Below are 15,386 nucleotides of genomic sequence, written 5' to 3'. Positions count from 1 at the left end.
AGAGCAGGAAAATGCATTGGAGAAAGACAAGAAAAACCTCTTTAGTCTTATTCCTGGTGAAGACAACAAAATGGCCATTAAATCCTAAATGCTCAACTTGGCTTTAGATTCTTTGGAAGCCATCCTTCAGGGAGAAAGGTCTCTGGCCATGTTACCCTACCATGTCAAAGCAGTACAACTGAATATTAGCCATAAAAAAGAATGAAATCTTGCCACTTGCAACGACGTGATGGAGCGAGAGTATTACGCTAAGTGAAATAAGTCAGTCAGAGAAAGAGAAATACCATATGATTTCACTCATGTGGAATTTAAGAAACAAAACCAATGAACAAGGGAAAACGAAGAGAGACAGGGAGAGACAAACCAGGAAACAGACTTAACTATAGAGAACAAACTGATGGTTCCCGGGGGGGGGGGGGGGGGGGGGGGGGGGGAGGGGTGTGAAATAGGTGATGGGGATGAAGGAGGGCACTTGTGATGAGCACTGGGTGTTGTATGGAGGTGTTGAATCACTATATTGTAGACCTAAACGAACACTACACTCTATGTGGATTAACTGAAACTTAAGCAAAAACTTTTAAAATATCAGTGGTTAGATCTGCACATTAAAAAATGTTGGGGGTTTTTAGTTTGAGTGTGAGAGCAGGAGGGACAGAGACACAGGGAGAAAGAGAAAATCCCAAGCAGCCTCCGCACCTTCAGAGCCTGATATGAGTCTCAGTCTTACAAACTATGAGATCATGGCCTGAACTGAAACCAAGAGTGGGACGCTTCACTGACGGAGCCACCCAGGCGCCCCTAAAAAATGTTTTTTTTTAAGAAAAGCTGAAGTTCTTCCAAGTATTATCCAGTAGTTGAGTTGGCTTTTGTTAATTGGAAAAAAACTTACAAAAACCTTACAGAGTTTCAGATAGAAATTCCTCATCTAGTTATGACTCTATGAAAGGGACTGGCTTACCTATAATGAGTGATTATTATTCATAGTTAATTGAGCACACATGGAAAGAAAAAACCAATTAGAATAGAAAATAGAGATAAGGTAGGGTAAGGTCTGTAGGGAGAAACTGACTAGCAAAGATTGTGGAACTGCAAAAATTGGCCTTGTTCATGAACTGAGAATGGAAGGGAGTCATTCGAGGGAAGTGACTGGTGGAAAGCGATGTGAAGGAAAGGAAATTTGAATTGCTACCTTAACACAGAGGACTAGTGGAGCCACTGTTGCCGACTTTCCAAATTGTACCACAAATCTCCACTCTAGAGCAGCTGCCTGCAAGTAATTGGGAAAAAAATGTTGCTGAGATATTCAGTCTTTGGAAATGGACAATTTAGAACATGAGCAACTTTTTATTACTATTAATGATCTGAAAACCAAAAACTCTATAAAGAATGCTGTAGAATTTCAAAGCTAATGGGTCGGTGGGAAAGTAGGATAGTTATGATTCTGGGTGAAAAGCTAAAGCAGAGAACGCTAGGTTTTCCAGCTGAATGGAAATGTATGGAAGGGCTAAAGACTTGTTCGGTCAAAGTGAAATAGAGAGTTAAGGTAAATAAATAATTCAGGTTAGAATTATTCTAAACTAGAGGGATTTGAGTTCATTTGATAAATTAAGCAGCAGATTAAAATGAAATAAGATTTAATCCCATGGTGATTGTTGAATTTTATAAAAAAAAAACAAAACAAAAACAGGACTCATGAACAGCATGGTTTAAAATATAGAGCCCCCTGTGCTGACAGCACAGAGCCTGCATGGGTTTCTTTCTCTTCCTCTCTCTGCCCCTCCCCTCTTCTCAAAATAAATAAACATTTTAAAAAAATAAAATTGTAGGACCCCTTGCATATTAGTTAATATTCAACAGCAATTTTTCAGGGAACCCCAGCCGATGAAGAGACAGTGACTTTTGCCTTGTTGAGAGGACACCTGCACCCTGGAATCTATTCTCTTATCAAAAGTCAGGCTAGGATTGTGTGTTCCTGTCACAGAAGCATGGCTCAGACACAGAGCAGAAGGGAAAAGAAAGTATAAGGCATTACTGCTCCTCACGAATCAGCTTTACTCTCTTGGAAAAAGAAAAAAAATAAAATAAAATAAAACATGTAGCTGGTATTTTGCAGAGTTGCTTGAAGGAAAATAACCTTAGAAATGCAGTTGATAAAGACCAAACATTTAAAAGACCTGAAATTTAAAAAAAAAATTTTCAAACTTAGAACACTGACCATTCTCTTTAGGTCATTACACTTTCTGTTACCAGGAAAGACTATTCTGGTGAAGACTGACCTGGGGTAGAGACAAGGAAACTTTCAGAAGTGAAATCACTAATAAATATGAAAGTCATCACACCTAGATGTAAAGTGTAATGGATTATACTTTAGTAAACAAGGTAAAGATTCAGAAGTAGTGATTCAAACATTCTCCGTCTTTTTAAGAATATTTTATTTTTTAATTTCTTTATTTGAGGTATAATTGACATACAACATGACATTACTTTCGTGTATACTAAATAACGATTCAGTATTTGTATATATTGCAAAATGATCACCACCAGTCCATCACCATACATAGTTAACAGAATTTTTTAATCTTATTGGTGAGAACTCTTAAGATCTACTCTCTTAGCAACTTTCAAATGTGCAGTATGGTGTTATTAATTATAGTTGCCATGCTGTACATTATATCCCCATGACTTATTTATAACTAGAAGTTTGTACACTTAAACTCCTTTCACCCATTTTGCCCACCCTGCTATTCCTGCCTATGGCAACCACCAGTCTCTTCTGTTATCTGTGAGCTTGGTGTGTGTGTGTGTGTGTGTGTGTGTGTGTGTGTGTGTGTAAGATTCCACATGTGAATGAGATCATATGATTATATGATATTTGTCTTCCTCTGACTTATTTCACTTAGCATAATGCCTTCAAGTTCCATCTATGTTGTTGCAAATGGCAAGATCTCATTTTTTATGACTGAATACATTTATATATACACCACAGTTTCTTTATCCATTCATCCATCGATGGACACTTAGGTTGTTTCCATGTCTTGGCTCTTGCAAATAATACTGCAGTGAACATGAGGGTGTGTATATCTTTTTGAGCAAGTGGTTTCATTTTCTTTGGATAAATGCTGAGAAGTGGAATTGCTGTATCATATGCTAGTTCTATTTTTAATTTTTTGAGGAACCCACATACTATTTTTCAGAGTGGTTGCAGCAATTTGCAGTCCCACCAACAGTGCACAAGGGTTGCCTTTTCTCCACATCCTGGCCAAAGCTTGTTACTTCTTATCTTTTTCATACTCGCTGTTCTAACAGGTGTGAGGGGATATCTCGTGGTGGTTTTGAATTGCATTTCCCTGATGATGGGTGATGTTGAACACCTCATGTACGTGCTGGGGCTCTGTGTATCTTCTTTGGAAAAATGTCTATTCAGATCCTCTGCCTATTATTTTCATCAGATTGCTTGCTTTTTTTTTTTTTGCTATTGAGTTGTAGGAGTTCTTTATATATTTTGGATATTAACCTCTTATCAGATAATAGGATTGGCAAATATTTTCTCCCCTTCTGGAGGCTGCCTTTACATCTTACTGATTCTCAGGCATTTTTTTCTTTGTAACTTTAAAGATTCCTGCAAGGTATATTTTTTTCTTTGGTGTCTGGCTGAGAAAAACTCCCAGTGGCAACTGCAATCCAATTCTGGTACATGTGTTGAGCAAATAAAAAGCATTCCATAGAGAACTCTGCCCTCACAAGCTTTTTTTCAGGGCTGGGTATGCTAGACACTGAATCTACACAGGTAGTACTATAACATCAGTAAGGGGAGATTTAAAAGGAAAAGAAAACTACTCAAAAATTTCTGCAACTCAAGAAAGTCAGCAGTAAGCCCAGGATCTGTTTCATAATAGGCATTCAATATGTGACTGTTGAAATCTACAGTTGCCATTTTTACATACTGTTGTTTCTACTACCCTTGCCTATATACATTCATTATTCTACATAGTTGTAATCAAAATAGAGACATAATTTTACTTTCTTCATCACTTTACTCAACACAACGTAATAAGAGAAAATAGTTTCTCAAGCTGAGGACTTCTCATGAACACTGGCTTCTTAAATGACCTTTACTAATCTCAATATTATTGTGCAATTCAAAGTATAGTTCAGAGGATATCTCCATACGTATTTTTTCCCTTTGGCAAAAATTCTTGTCCAGGATAAATTTCTATGAATTGACTTTCATCAAAGGATATGAACATTTTAGTGATTAGTAAAATTGATTTATAAATTGCTTTCTCTTCAGGCTGTACCAGCACACACTGATCTAGAACTTTTGCAAATAGCAGCTTCATAGGCGAGTTCCTGAGAGTGTCTGTATTCAGGAAGAGGGCTGTGTCAGCAGCCACAGATTTCTCACTAGTCGGTCAGAGAGCATCCAGGAGTCTAGTTTGTTCAAATTACCATGTTGGGCACTTTTATGAGAAGAAGAAATAAATAGGATGCATAGTTTCTGTCATTAAGCTTACCATCTAGATTGAGAAAACTAAACTTTAAATTACTCTATTCGAAGCATTGTCCCAGAAGCTGCAATGTGAAGGGGGAAGAAAGGGTGAGCTTGATAAGAAATTGGCCAGTGATCTTTACCCTCAAAGAATCTGCCATGTCGTTGGTTGATTTAGAGTCAATGGAGTGATAAATACTCCTTATGATTACAAATGAGCTTCCTGTGAACTTCATAAATTGCAAGTTTCTAAAGTCGTGAACTTTCATCTTTCTTAGGCCATCCTGTCAATCTTATGTGATTTAGGTAAATTGCCCTGAAAGAAGTTGAAATATGGCAAGTGCTTGGTTTTAAATTATGTTGCTACCATATCAAGGGCCTCCTTGGTATTATTTCAGATACTTTAGAGAACCTGAAGATTCTAGGGCTTGGAACCAGTACTGAAGAGGCAAATACTGGACCTCTGTAATCATGAGACTCTGCTACCCTGAAAAGCTATTAGATGCTTAGCAAGTGTTCATAGTGGCAGACGAAGATATTGGTGATTCTTCTAAAATAAAAGCACTAACCCTTCTTTAACTTTAAATGTTATATACATAGTGATGTTGCAGCCAGGTTCTGGGATAGCCTAGTCAGGTATTGTCACACAAAATGGTGAATTCTGATTTTTACTTTGATTTAAAGGGGTTTTTATTTAAATGATGTTCTTCACTTTGAGAACCATTCTTAGAATGGTGAGGAGACTCTACAAAGTCTAAAAAGTTTGAGGACACATACTTTGAACGTTTACTATGAATAGACCTGGCTGTATCTTTCTCCTGAAAGGAACAGGATTATCCCATCAGAGTCAACCAGGAGGCACACTCTTCTTATTGGAGCTTGGTTTCCAAACATGACTGATTGGTCTGCCATTCATTCATTCATTTGTCCAAGAAACCCTTACTAAATGCCTACTATCTACACTCTTCTGTGTTCTGGGAAAGCTGAATAAGATACAGCAGACATATCTTTTCCTCACCATGAAGCCAAGAGAGCAATGAAACTAATAGTTGTAATACATTGTGATGAGAGCAATGCTAGGGAAGTACAGACTGCTGTAATGACCCTGATGTAGTCTGGGGGCGGGGCGGGGGAGGTCAGGGAATGGCTCAGGGAAGCAGTCTAGGGTGACTAGTTTAGGATGAGTAGGAAATGCACTAGGTACTAGAGAAGGACTTGGGAACACTACTCTGAACAGAGAGAATAATAATCAGTGAATGAATAAAGGCAAAAGAATGAATGGTGTGTTTGAGGAAATAAATGTTCAAGATGGCCCCTAAGAATAGACTTTGAGAAGGATGATGGTTAGAATTGAGGCCGAAATAGGTAGACCCTAGAACATATGAGCCACTTGAAAGAGTTTGGACTTTCTCCTAAGTGAAGCAGGAATCAATTGAATGGTTTTATACAAGGGAAAGTACCTGATCGATTCGTGTTTTTTAAAGGGAACTCACTGTAACTGCTGTGTGGATAATGCATTTGAGAGAGGTGGACGTAAGTCAGCAAGACTGGTTAGGAGGCTGCTGAAGCAATACAGATGGGCCAAAACGGTAGACAGGACCACAGTTTTGACAACAGGAATAGAGAGAAGTGAAAGGAATTGAGAGAAAAAGAGGGAAATTGGGAAGACTCAAGGCTGATTTGACATAAGACTGAGTGAGAGGAAGAACAAAGGATTATATTGAAGTTCAGCCTGGGAAATGCAGTGGTTAATGGTACTGTTCACTGTGATAAGCAATTAACTAAGAACAGGTTGGAGAAGTTAAATGATTTCATTTGGAGATAGGCTGAGTTTGAGATGCCAAGAAGTCATCTAAAGTGAAAGTTGTATGGATACAGAATTCAGTCAGGGATTAGACCTGGAAATAGGTATTTTGGTAGTCATCAGCAGGCAGATGGTAATTGAAACCATTGGAAAGAGACAACCATCCAGGGAAAATGAGACTAGAACTCTGGGGAACAAAGATAGTCAAGGAAAAGGTAAAAGAAAGTGAGTCCCCAAGGTGATTGAGAAGAATTAGCCTACGTGGTAAAGCAACACCTTGAGAGGGTGCTGATTTGGAAACTAGGACCAAAGATTGATTGGAAGGGAGGCAGTAGTCAGCAAAACCCTTTGGTGAAGATCAGGCAGAGCAGGGACAAAGAACGGTCCACTGTAAATTTAGTGACAAGGGTAAGAGCAGTGCCCTTAGAGTTCAGAGGGCAAGTGACTGTAGCACTCCATTTTCTTCCTTTGCTTGTAAATCAGATCACATGGCCTGTGAGCACCGTGTACAAATCCGGGACACATGGAATCTGGGGGGAGACCTCTTCTCCGAGTCAAGTGCCTAAGCTGCAGGAACATTCACTGTGATCCTTTAGGAGCTATTTTTGCTCGTTTTGGGTCCTCTGCTTTGTTACTAAGTACTGTAGACTGCTTATTTTTAGGCAGATGAGATACTATTTGATTAAGTGATTGAAAGATTTTTATAAAAATCCAATGCGACAAAAAATGTTTTAGTGCATAATATTCATTGTAATTCTCCAGAACACCACAAGCATTAACAATTTCAATCAAAAAAAAATTTACTTATATAAATGTGACATTCTAATTTCTTTGGAAACAAAAGAGCACCTTTAGAGTTTCAATATACAGTTTCATCCTTATTAACAGAAACGGGACTATAGGATACTGTTATTTGATCAATAATGACTATATTGCTATAGACAATTCTGTAAGGTCAGGATATTTTTTTAAGAAACAGGAATAACTAATTATTTTGATGGCCTTGGTTTGGTTTCTGAGGGACTCTCTTTTATTTTTCTTTTTCTTCCTCCTTACTTTCAAGTTTTGAGTTTGAGTGGCTACATTCCTCAAGTCCAGTATCGTGAAGAATAATAGAAAAATCAGGGCTCAGTAGAGAGGAAACAGATACCACCGTTGGTTTACATAAGTAGCCCTAGAGCGGGAACTGGAAAAACTTTTATTCTCCCAGTGTCTTTAGGAAACCGTGACAGACTATCGTCACCCTAATATATAAACTGCCAATGGAATAGATTTCTATACGATATGAATTTGTCTTATGCTCCTCCAAAAGACGTTTAGTCCTTACAATTAATAAGATTTTACTGGCAGGGCACCTGGGTGGCTCAGTCAGTTAAGTGTCCAACTTCAGCTCAGGTCACGATCTAGTAGTTCACGAGTTCAAGCCCCGCGCTGGGCTCTGTGCTGACAGCTCAGAGCCTGGAGCCTGCTTCGGATTCTGTGTCTCCTTCTCTCTCTGCCCCTCCCCCACTCACACTCTGTCTCTCTCTCAAAAATAAACATTACAAAAATTAAAAAATATATATATTTTACTGGCAAGGCAGAATAATATGGTGGAGCTAGGCCTCCAAGTTTGAATTCTGGCTTCAGCACATATTTACTGTGTGTCTTAAGTGTTTTAACCTCTGTAGTCTCAGTTTTTTCTGTCAAATGGGGGAAAGAACCATCCTCAAGGTGATGAAGTAAGTTAACATTTTTGAAAGAGCACCATCCAGCACATAGTAGGCACTATACATATATACAGAATTTTACACAATCCCATGACATAGACCCGCGTTAATAGTGACAGTCCTTTTTATTATGAGTAAATGTTTATTGAGTTCTATACTGAATTCACCATTAGTTTTTAAAATATTATCCCAGTTGTAAAAATGAGCAGAACATAAACATAATCACTCTCTTGCCTTAGCCTTCCTTTGACTAATGAAGTACATCACCCAGCGCATCTGACCAGGACGACGGTTCAGCAGTATCATTTACATATGTCTTCAACATGTCCAAAGCGCCTCATGGCTTAAAGTTCCATGTAACCCAGGGTTAGGTAATCCGTTGCATTTCTGGGGAGACCTGCCAAGAGACCTCAGACCACGTCTCCACTAGATGCTTAGAAACTGTGAATTACATTCCAGGGAGAAATGTCCCATTTTTTCAATCTGTTTCTGGTATTCTGCTTTAAGCTCTCAAAGTACCCCTGGCAAGCCATATCATCACCAGCCTCACTGTCATAGTTAGTAATTTTGTAGTCCTTTATATTTTAAGGAGACACACGCACATCACTTATCTCTCCTATGAAACCATTATTACCCTTATTTTATAGATAAGGAACCTAAAGTTCAAAAAAGCTAAAAATGGCTTCCCTGTGGACACACAGAATGTGAGCGACAGAACAGGACCTGGAGGTTGTCATCCCCCTCCCCCTCTGTTTTTATCAGCTGATACAAACTGTGAGGCAGCACTAATGGATACTATTAGGACCAAATGACTAAAATTGGTTAAGTGGGGGAAAAAAGCCATTTGCAAAACAATGTGTTTCATGTAAGACCATTTCTGTAAAAACATTAATGACAATCAGAATGGGGGAGGAAGTAAGTACAGTCAGTATACAGAGAAGACGGTTGTGCCCTGAAGATGCCTGTCCTACCCCCGAGTAAGCGGCGGCTGGGATGGGTTGAGTAACTTCCCCAATTCCGCAAACGTTCATTCAGAAACTAGGCCTTGGACTTAGTCTCCAAATGGGCCTCAAAGTGGGCTTGCCAGCTCTCCTTCCTTTGCTTTCCCTGAAAGCAGAAACAAAATATTTTACTGCTCATTTAGTAAACAGAGAATTCCCAGATGACGCCAGTGTGGGGTTGGACACAAAGTTCTTGCACACACCACTTCCGCCCTCTCAAACCTGTGTTTGCATCCCGAGCAAACACAGCATCGCTACCGGCACCAACCAGGTCACCGGGGTTCACATTCCGGGCTTTTACTCGGTCTTGCTGCTCCTACCGGTGTCTGCCTGCCCTTTCTACGTTCAAATACTTCTGGAAATTACAGATGAAAAAATAACCCACAGCGTCTCAAAAAGTTAGAGATTGCCTTTTTACAGCTGCAGAAGCTTCAGTGACAGAGGCACATCTAGCACCTCTAATACAATTCGGTTTCGAGGGTTTAAGTTCACGGATTAATTTGTAGAGCCGTATCTATGTCAAAAGGAGCCTCACGCTGCACCGCGTGCGTAATCACACCAATCCTCAGACCTCCGGTATTTCGAAAGGCTCCGATCTCCTTTTTAAAACACAATAAAACGCTCGAGAGAGAGAAGGCACACAAAATGCTGACTGTCGTGTTGGTGTCTCTCTGTGTTTTCTCCGCGTGCGTGCTCCAGGTGGGAGAGTTCAGAGCCCACGCCGCTGAGTGGACGGCAAACGTCACCGCCGAGTTCAAGGAGACCAGGAGGCGCCTGAGCGTGGAGATCTACGACAAGTTCCAGCGCGCCACCTCCATCAAGCGGAAGCTGTCGGCGGAACTCGCCGGGAACCACAACCAAGAGCTGACCCCGTGCAGGAGGACCCTGTCCGTGAATCACCTGGCCAGCGAGAGGGACGTCCTGCCTCCCTTACTGAAAACTGAGAGTATCTATTTGAACGGATTGACGCCCCACTGTGCAGGCGAGGAGATTGCGGTGATCGAGAACATTAAATAGCCCTCTCTTTGAAGAGCCTTAGGCGTAGCCATAGGTGAGGACTTCTGTATGCTCTTTAATGACTGTTGCTGGTAGCATTTTTTAAATTGTGCATGAGCTCCAAGGGGGAAACAAAATAGATAACACCCATCATGGTCATCAACCATCAAGAGAATTTGGAATCCTGAGCCAGCACTATCTTTTTGATGACGCTTGTTGAACGGTCCACGTTCTTTGACAAGTGGAATAAAACAAGCAATGTCTGATGCCTTTCTGTGCCCAGACTGTTTTCCTCCCTCTTTTCCTAATGTGCCATAAGGCCTCAGAATGAATTATAATTGTTTCTGGTAATAATGTAGCTTTGAGGGATCAGTCCTTAACTTTTCAGGGTCTACCTAACTGAGCCTAGATATGGACCATTTATGGATGACAACATTTCTTTTTGTAAATGGCAAGAGATTCTTATGCAGCCTTTTACCTAAGAAATTTTCTGTCAGTGCCTTATCTTACGAAGAAACAGAACCCCTCTAGCTAATGTATGGTTTCTCCTTCCCCGCCCTACCCCTAGGCTCACCTCTGCAGCCCTTTATCCCACAACTCCCGTTTGAATACCATACCTTGCTGGAAACAGTGTGTAAAATGAAGTGATGATGCCCGAAGAAGGAATAGATGCCACATTAGATGGACATTGAAGCAACACTCAGAAATTCTAGCGTTAAAGGCACTGCAAAGAAATGAGGTGCACAGATGGTCCCTCTGAGTATTTATTTGACTCAGGTACCAGCGGTACATATACACAGTGTAATTATTTCCAGGCCGGTAAAATTGGCGGCTCCAAACAGTCCCTTTTTTCCTGGCAGTATTTGGAATTTATCATTTAATAACTACATTTTTTAAAGGTGGAAGAAAAAAAATATATATATATATATGATCTGATAGGAGAAAGCTGTCAGACATGGATAGTATTGGAGGTGATTTAAGACAATTGGTGTGAAAGAAGATAGCACGATAATGTGTTACGAGGCATTTGCTAATAAACATTATACTGCCAGCACCTATTTGCTTTTTGACGTGGAAGGCTTACACGATTTTCTTTCCCTGGGTGACTTTCGCCAGACAGAGGAGGTGACGCTGTAGCTGGAGTTGGGCACAGCCTAGCCTTGTGTGGGTGTCCCTCTGGAGCTGCGACTGAGTTTGAGAGGAGAAGTGGAAACTGGGATCACTGTGATATATTGCACATGGAAAAAAAATGTAGATTGCAGGCATAATTCATCTTTGACATTAGAGAAAAGCTGTTATAGCACAATTTAAATCTTGGGAGCTTTTTTTTTTTTTTTTAGATAGAAAATGCTGATAACCCTTTTTAGTTGAATTTTATATCCTGTAACTCTTTGGATGTTTCCAAGATTCAGAAAAAACTCATTACAGGCACCTAGTAGATTGCTACTCTCGTTTATTTTCATACTTAGATCTGCTGTACATTGTATATATAATTTTTAAAATGCAGAAAGATGATTTCCCCAAATACAATTACAAAACATTTCTTTTATTCTGGGGAGTGACAGTGGTGGAAATATCTGAATAAGTAGCATTCAGATTAGGGTCTTAAAAAATAAACAGGATCTTTAAAAAAAAACACATCTAAATAGATGCTTATTTTCCAAAATTTAAATTTAAGCTAGACATGTAAATATTATGTAAACTTGTTGAAGGTACTTTTATAAACTTAAAAAATTCTAACCAAAATTTTAGAAAGTCAGGCTCTTTTAGAAAGAAAGCTACACTCATCTCCTCAATAACTGTTCTGAAAGTTCATATGGTGGAATGCACCATGTATAAACTGTGAATTGTATTGACAAATAAAGTTTGTAATTAAAGTCAGCATTTTCTGAGTGTCCTGCTTGCTGCTGAGAATGCAGAAGGGATTCTAGCTGAGTAGAACTCCAGGACGTCACTTTTCATGCTGAGTTTTCTGTGGCTCCTTCATTCATAATATTCAAGAAATATTTCTGATGCAGTATCACTACCCTTGGCAAATACAGAATGTTCTTCTCGGTGACTGTTAATTGAAAGTAAACATCCTGAAATTGCACTTTTGAAATAGGGTATTTTAAATTGCATATAAATTCAAGATTGTTTCTATTAAATCATGACATATCAATAGCTTATTTTATCACTGTTAGACCCTGTCTTGACACTGAGTTAATCTGAATGCCAAAAACAGGCACCTGAATATTTTCTTCTAAGGAAAAAACAAAACAAAACAAAAAATAAAAACTCCTGGCAGTGTTGAAGCCTACAGAAGGCAGTTGCCAACTAAATTTCTAAACCTCATGCCCCAAATATTTGAACATACCTTATCAGTGTCTTACATAAATATATTATTTATTCATCCCCATGCACCCTGATGCTCAGTAAATAGCTTAAAACTCATTCCCAACATTATCCTCAAAATTGGGGAAAATCTAAGAGAAAGTGTGTATTTTATCCATTTTATTTCCTCAAGCTTTGTTTACTTAATTTGTAAATTTAAAATTACTTTGTTTACTGTGGAAAGAACATTGATAAAGGTTTTAACATAGTCTAGAATCTTCTAGTGAATTTTTTTTTTTCCAATAGACCAGTTTGAGTGAGTTTTGCCCTGAAGAATATCGGAGGAAAAAATTAAGTACTAGAATCAGCAAGGATCAGGAACTCTTTGATATGAAATCTTAGACATGGATTCTAGACAAGAATCCTCTACCTTATAGCTATTAAATGTAAAAGTGATTATTTTGGAGTTCTTTCAATTTCTCATACAAATCTATGTCACACACCCTTTTTTCAATAACACTTCACTCTTGCAATACAGGAAATAGTGAAACTTCTAAAGCCAGGAGGGAACTGAATAATTTGTGTCTTGGCCATCAAAAAGGTAGGAGCAGTGTGTTTGTAGGGCTTTGTTTCTTTCTCAAATTCTAAGGAGCATGTGACACACAAGAAGACTAAATCCCTCCTTTGTGTAAAAAATGTGTAGAATTCTTTGATTCTTAAGGCTAGACGTTCAAGCAGACTAAGTGAAATTTCAGATGGAATACGAAAACAAACAAATTTAGCCATTCTAAAGATTTGATATAGCTATTTACGCCTAGGAACTGGACACCTAGATCAACTTCTATTTTTGTTTTCTTTTTTCAAAAAAAAAACATTTGCTGTTCTAAGTAAAATCATAACTTATTTGTGGTTTGCATTCTTTATTAAAATGTGAGTACAAATTTGCTTTTGTATAAAGTAAAAGATGTCTCTATTTGAATACTCATAATTTCATTAAAACTAATATATGATTTTGCTCTAACATGAGTTTACTTAAATGTGTAAAACTTTCATAGTGAAACGTACTGGCCTTGCACATACTCTTGTGTCAGTTCCAAGAGGGAACCTGGTTACTTTTAATAGGTGGTTTTCATTGTGGTTTTAAGGGGAAATTTTCATAAGCCCCACGTGCTTCCTTCCTTCCTCCCACCCTACCATAAAGGTTTATCCAGCTTTTTTTTTTCACATTTTTATTTATTCTTGAGAGACAGAGACAGAGCACAAGCGGGGGGGAGGGGCAGAGAGAGCAGGAGACACAGAATCTGAAGCAGGCTCCAGGCTCTGAGAGGTCAGCACAGAGCCCGACACGGGGCTCGAACTCATGAACTGCAGGATCATAACCTGAGCTGAATTTGGATGCTTAACCTACCAAGCCACCCAGGCACTCCAGGTTTATCCAGCTTTTGTTTCACACTTGACCCTTCCCCGCCCAGATCTCAACTACAGCTTCCCATAAGGCAGGGATTAGTTCCAAGGACCAGGAGTTTCGGCTCTGCTATTTTATTTGACTCAACACTATTTGTTCACTAAACCCTAGCTGTTACTATTTTTAATATTCATGAAACCATTTGTTATTTTCCTAGTATTAGCATTAGAAAATATTTTCACCGTGTTATGCTTGTCTCAATATACAACTATTTTTTTCTTTTCATCTGTCATTCCTTTCCAAAGTATTCCTCACTGCCTTGTCTTTATTCTTTCTCTTTTGAACTCAGACTTGGATTTCGCTCTGACCCCAACACCCATGTATCCAATTTCCATTGGAGATCTCTACTTCTCAAAGGCATTTCAACACATCCAAGACTCTCCTAATTGTTCCCCAGACCTGACCCTCTTGGTGTCACCTATTTCAACAAATGGCACCGCCATCCATTTGGTTGGGCATTCTCCTTGATGTCTTCTCCCCGTCAACTCCATAACCACCTTTCACCAAAGCCCTACTGTCTTGCATCCTGAAAATGTCTTGAATTTGTACACAGCCACTATGTTTATCCAAGTTACCACCATAGATCTCCCCTTGTACTAACTGCTTTTGCATCATTCTCTGCTCCGGTCATTGATGGTAGAGTGCAAATTTCAATTTAAGTGTGCTACTCTCCAATTTAAGTCCACTGTCTTTCAATTTTATAGAAGACCAAAATCCTTCACATGGCCCAAGGCCTTCTGGTCTGCTTTATGCCATCATCTTCAGATTCATCTTGTATCACTCCCTAAGCCTCTGTATCCCAGCCCTGCTGGATTTCTTTTACATTATGCTGATGCTGGCCCCTTGCTTGGAATGGTTGCTCTCCTTTTACACCTCAACTTTTTCACCCAACAAACTTTTACTCATCCTTCAGAACCCAGTATCACTTCCTTTGATAAGCCTTCCCTGACACCAATACAGGTACCTTTACAATATACTATATAAAAATCTTATTCATTTCCCTCAACTTATGATTAGATATTCATCACTATTCTTATTTGATTATCTATATTCCCCACTAGAACTCATTTGTTTTAGCTTACTAAAATTATTACTTTTATTTCCAGATCCTAGCCAAGTACATATAGCAGGTTTCCAAAAATACGTGGTGAACAAATAATATAAAACAGAGGTTTAATTGTTGTAACAGTCTGAGGTATACTTGTAAGTATCCCAGGTTTTCAAGCTCCACAGACATTTGTTCTCTTCTACTGGGTTAGTAATAAATGGGATACAAATAGCAAGTTACTTCTCCTATTAACTTACAAGCTGACTTATTGTGTAGAAAAAGATCCAAGCCAATTGTTCAACCAGAGAGACTTTTCAGTTGGCCATACGTTTACTCCTTGTAAGCAAAGGTTTCGTTATTTCCATTCCCCAAATTTGGCTCACAATAGATACCACTGAAAGTTTTCAATTATAATTTAATCTTGAAAATTTGTTTAGAAATTAATCATAAAAATATGTTTGCTAATACTAGTAAATGGATGCCTCTTATTAGTAGAAAACTAAATACACATTTCTTTCTCCTTGCCAAATGAAATTCAGCTTTTTCATGCTTAAATTTATA

General features: G+C 38.8%; 1 protein-coding gene across 3 annotated transcripts in view; it reads left to right on the top strand.

The window, feature by feature from the left end:
* The window catches only part of KCNK2 (potassium two pore domain channel subfamily K member 2), a 195,653-nt gene extending 183,773 nt beyond the window's left edge, over nucleotides 1–11,880 (top strand). For all 3 annotated transcript variants that reach the window (XM_019821797.3, XM_003999292.5, XM_019821798.3), the window contains exon 7: nucleotides 9,703–11,880. In XM_019821797.3, the coding sequence (XP_019677356.1) occupies nucleotides 9,703–10,020 (318 nt within the window). In that variant the 3' untranslated portion in view covers nucleotides 10,021–11,880. The remainder of the gene's footprint in view (nucleotides 1–9,702) is intronic.
* Nucleotides 11,881–15,386: the final 3,506 nt, after the last annotated feature.

The sequence above is a fragment of the Felis catus genome, chromosome F1, assembly GCF_018350175.1.
Source record: "Felis catus isolate Fca126 chromosome F1, F.catus_Fca126_mat1.0, whole genome shotgun sequence".
Classification (NCBI taxonomy): domain Eukaryota; kingdom Metazoa; phylum Chordata; class Mammalia; order Carnivora; family Felidae; genus Felis; species Felis catus.
The sequence above is the reverse complement of the archived record's forward strand: the minus strand, read 5'-3'. Positions and strand labels throughout refer to the sequence as shown.